Genomic DNA, 4,541 nt, shown 5'->3' with positions numbered 1-4,541 from the left:
GGTTGTTGGAAACGAACTGAAGCACTGCAGCAGGAAAGATTGAAAACAAATGTCAATGCTTTGATACTGAGTTGGATGATCAGTCATGATCATATTGAATGGCGGTGCAGGCTCGAAGGGCCGAATGGCCTACTCCTGCACCTATTTTCTATGTTTCTATGTAATATGTCCTGGCTAATTGGAAGAAAGTTTAAAGTTCCTACCTTGAGCTTTTTTCTTCATTTTTTTCCTTATCTTTTCCACGACGACTCTTCTCGTTATATTCAGATGCAGTCAAAATAGAAACTATTCAATAAGCAATTATTATTTCCTGCTGAATATTTTAAAGTTGAAATCTTTCAATATAGTCTGAGTGATTGGATGAGAAATAAGTGAACACGGCGCAATGAGGATGTGCTCTAAAGGGAAAAAACTGCTAAAATTTAAATGATTTATATATTTTATTTATACACGAATAACAGCCAACATTGATTCCAAATAATAAATATCCAAAATGTCTAATTTCTCACTAATTAGGATTCATATGAAAAAAAACAAAATAGCTTTATGCTTTGCCTTCACCTTGTGCGAAAATATATCGACCACGACATCAAGTAAACATTGAACGGCCCCATGCCTATTCAGAGCTGAAATAACGAGCTGTATTGCACATATACCCACGAATATCCGCTCCAAGCGGTGATGTACAAGTAATTCCCAATACCTTAACGCAGGAACGAAAAAAAGCCACAAGAAACCAAGACCGGGTTGAATAATGTTGTGACTAACAACAGCGGAAAGTTAACCATTCGGCCATGAGAAGCTCCAGAGATTTCAGGTGAGTTCTGGTGACAGCAAGCTGTCGATGCTTGGGTCGGGGTAGACCACAGGCTGGAATTCAGTGACACGCGAAACAATTAAGAAATGAAGCTACGCATTGCCTAGCAATGCAGACCTATCTTCATTGAACGCAAAACGAAAGGAGTTTGAAGTTGAATGTGCGACGTTACAACACAGAACGAAAGATCACCACAGTCCACACACTGGCAACCAACACTGACGCACAGATGCACAAACATATGGACACGCCGACACATGAACGCGCGCGTTTGCTTCGCGTTTTGTGTACAAATTCATGGAGAAATAAATGGGGTTCCCTATTTTTATCCTTAATTGTACACAGGAGGTCCATCAAACGACGATACATCTAGACACTGGATTTCACACTGGGGCAGGTTCATCCCGCGAACACAAGCTTACGCGATTCGCACGTAAATCCCTCCCGCCTCCTTTCCCACAGATACATAGAACTGGTCGGTGAACATCACAGACCCGGGCGATGCTCCATCACAGTTAACACGTTTACCTCCGCGATTCCCCGGAACCTTGCTCAACGCGCGCGGTACAAGTATTGCACTCTTTTCCTTCTCCTTAATTTAACCTTTGTAAGTTCTGTCATGTTGCTCGCAGCTCACAAACAGTGTACCCGATTACCGTTCACAAAAGTGAGCACTGCGAATAATAACGCTCAAGTGATTGATAGGTGCGATGCTGGTTGTAAACGTTTAGATATTCACTGTTAATGCTCATACACATGCATCTCTCATCTTCTTTCATGAACCGGTTATATCTCCTGTAGGTATTGCCACAGTGCATGGTATTGGTTTTTTCCCCCCAGCACAATAATGAGGTAGGTGAATGCATGGAAAAAGTACAGCGGAATATGGTCAGGACACACGTGTTGCTTCCAAAGTTACCATGTCCCACTGTCCCACTGTCTGCCCGGTTGACTTTTCTTCATGAAGCATTGCGCTTTATATGACCGAATCCAACAGTTTTCGGTCATTCCCGTTAGCGTTGGGGCTGCCATTCGGTGGCGTGCCAGTGACCGACGCGGTGCCTTCGAAGCTGCAGTGCACAGGACACCCGTTCTCGGCCCGCTCTTCGCTTTGCAGCGCGATGGCACAGCCGTGCTGTGTGGGGGGAAGACTGCTCCGGCAGCCCCACAGCACCGTCCTGAAGGCGTGCCTGAAGTCCGAGCTGCGGCAGTAAATCATCGGGTTGAAGGCAGAGTTGGAGTAGCCAACCCAGTTCAGGAAAGTGAAGACCGGGCTGGAAATGCTGTCCTTGAAGATAACGTTGACGATGTTTACGACGAAGAATGGCAGCCAGCAAAGGGTGAAAATGCCCATTATAATCCCCAGTGTTTTCAGCGCTTTGTGCTCTTTCAGGTTGAGGAATCGAGAAGTCCTTTTCTGCCCCGATTTGGCCACCTTCCCGTTGGGAGCCGGGGCAAGGTTCAAGTTGTTGTTGTGATAGTGAAAGCGTCCCTGGCATTTGTTGATCTTCTTCAGTTGCTGCCTGGCCTCCTGAAAGACCCTGGCGTAGAGGAAGATCATGACAAGCAAAGGGAAGTAAAATGAGACGATGGAGGAGGTGATGGCGAATTCTTTGTTGATGAGGAACTCGCAGCACTTGGGGTCCTCGTAGCACTTGAGGGACTGTGCGTCGTCCAGCCGCCACCAGCCCATGTAGATGGGCAGGAAGGAGGTGAGGGCGGCCACGACCCAGACCACCAGCACCGCCAGCCGCGCCTTGCACTTGGTCAGCAGCACTTGGTAGCGGAAAGGCGACGTTATGGCCAGGTAGCGATCCAAGGCGATCACGCACAGAGTGCCGATGCTCGCCGTCACGCAGAGCACATCCAGAGAAGTCCAAAAGTCGCACCAGAAGTTTGCAAAGTACCACACTCCCGTGATGTTGCGAACGCCCCCGAAGGGAACGACCACCAGTCCCATCACCAGGTCCGCGCAAGCCAGCGACGTGATAAAATAATTGGTGACGGTCTGCAGTCGCTGAAACCTGGCGATCGCCGTGATCACCAGGACATTTCCAAAGACTATCACCACCACAATCACTGACATAACGATGCTTACTATAATCTTCAAGCCGGGACTCAGTTCTTTCCTCGACGGAGCGTTCTCGGTCCCCGGCGCTGCGCTAGCGTTGAGCAGTTCTGCTGTCAGTGGGTAATATGTACTTTCCTCCAATCCAGTGACCTGTGATCCCATCTTAATGGTGAGCGAAACTAGACACAAACCGGCAGAAGCTACTCAATGTCCCGTATACACGTATTCACGTCTGTTGCCGCCTGCACACCGTCCCCTGTCTCTCTTGCACATATCTGGAGATGTGGTCAGGGAAACGGATTGAAAGCTCTGCTTTCTGCACTTATAGCCGCACGGGGGACGTCATGTTCTTTCACAACCAATCACAATGTATGTGTAGCGTCAAACGCCAAAGTCTCTTCGCAGATATTCCATGTCAGGAAAGTATTTACTAGCAAGTGTTCGAAGGGGTGAGAATATCCCTGTCATTTCTAGCTCTCTATCCACAGCTCTCTGCAACCACACAGTCTAGATTCAACAGGTTAGATTCAAGGCAAGACTATATTGTAGCATTCACCATCGGATCCTTTCAATTTTGCAAATTACACCCTTTTACTAACAAACATTCCTTTCAGAAACTGCCCCCCTCCCCCCACCAAAAAAAAAATAAGCATAATTCCCATCGTTTATACTGCGCTTGATGGAACACAGTTAGTTTACACATACCTAAAGTTGGCGCAGTCAGGTACTTTTTTCTGAAGTTCGCTCCGGCTGTTCAACGTTTTCAGTACCTGGAGGTTACTCGGGTTAGTGCTATGATTTTATTTTCGGTCGCTACTCTCGCTTCAGTCGGGGGCGTTTAAAAAAAAAATTCCCTGCAAATTTCCCATTCCAAAATGTCGAGAGCTTGCTTGGATTAGCATTGGAGAGCGAGCCAGTGAAAGTGATGGGTTGCTGATCTCTCTCTCTCTGGCGAGTCACGCGGTGCACTGTCCAGCAGTATTGCCACAGGAAGGTCATATTCCATTAAGGCGGCGTTCATCAGATCAAACAACGGAGGCAAACAACAAAGGGCCGTGAAGTGGTCAGTGTCGACACACCGGGCTTCGGTCAACTATCCAAATTTTAATGTCAGCTTTGTCAATCTTACAAATGCAACCACAATTTTAAATCGCCATAATTATTCCTGCAGAAAGTGATGTGCTCCCAAAAATAAATACAAATTATTTTCACAAAGGTTGATGACACAACACAGCATTTGCATACTTAAACATTGTGTTTCTTGTGACCAACGCTTTCGGGCGCTTTACCGGATAATATAGATCCGGTTGCTATCTGTTATTCGGACAATTATATTAGTTCGAGACATTTCCTGCATTGATGACGTTTAGCTAATACACTTACTACAAACACTGGATTGCCCGGTTTCTCACCTCATGTTTTGATTTGCAAGAAGCGAATCGGACAATTACTTATAGTCACAGAAGCATACAACATGGAAACATGCTCTTCGACCCACCGAGTCCACGCTGACCATCAGCTACACATTTACATCAATTCTACGTTATTTCCAATGTTATTTCCCCACTTTCAACCCCCCACCCCGACTTTACAATGCAATTACACATCAGGGTCAATTTATTGTAGCCAGTTAACCTACCAACCTCCACTTCT

General features: G+C 46.4%; 1 protein-coding gene across 1 annotated transcript; it reads right to left on the bottom strand.

Annotated features, from left to right (window-relative positions):
• Positions 1 to 435: 435 nt before the first annotated feature.
• On the bottom strand, positions 436 to 3,208 carry LOC116978457 (beta-2 adrenergic receptor-like). Its single transcript, XM_033029593.1, has one exon. The coding sequence runs from the start codon at positions 3,048 to 3,050 to the stop codon at positions 1,794 to 1,796; it is 1,257 nt and encodes a 418-aa protein (XP_032885484.1). The 5' UTR covers positions 3,051 to 3,208; the 3' UTR covers positions 436 to 1,793.
• Positions 3,209 to 4,541: the final 1,333 nt, after the last annotated feature.

This window comes from Amblyraja radiata, chromosome 11 (assembly GCF_010909765.2).
Source record: "Amblyraja radiata isolate CabotCenter1 chromosome 11, sAmbRad1.1.pri, whole genome shotgun sequence".
Lineage (NCBI taxonomy): Eukaryota > Metazoa > Chordata > Chondrichthyes > Rajiformes > Rajidae > Amblyraja > Amblyraja radiata.
Note: the sequence above shows the minus strand (reverse complement) of the source record. Positions and strands in the feature narration are given on the sequence as shown.

Excerpts from the sequence above, each read along its gene's own strand:
- LOC116978457 (XM_033029593.1), bottom strand. The coding sequence starts at position 3,050 with ATGGGATCACAGGTCACTGGATTGGAGGAAAGTACATATTACCCACTG.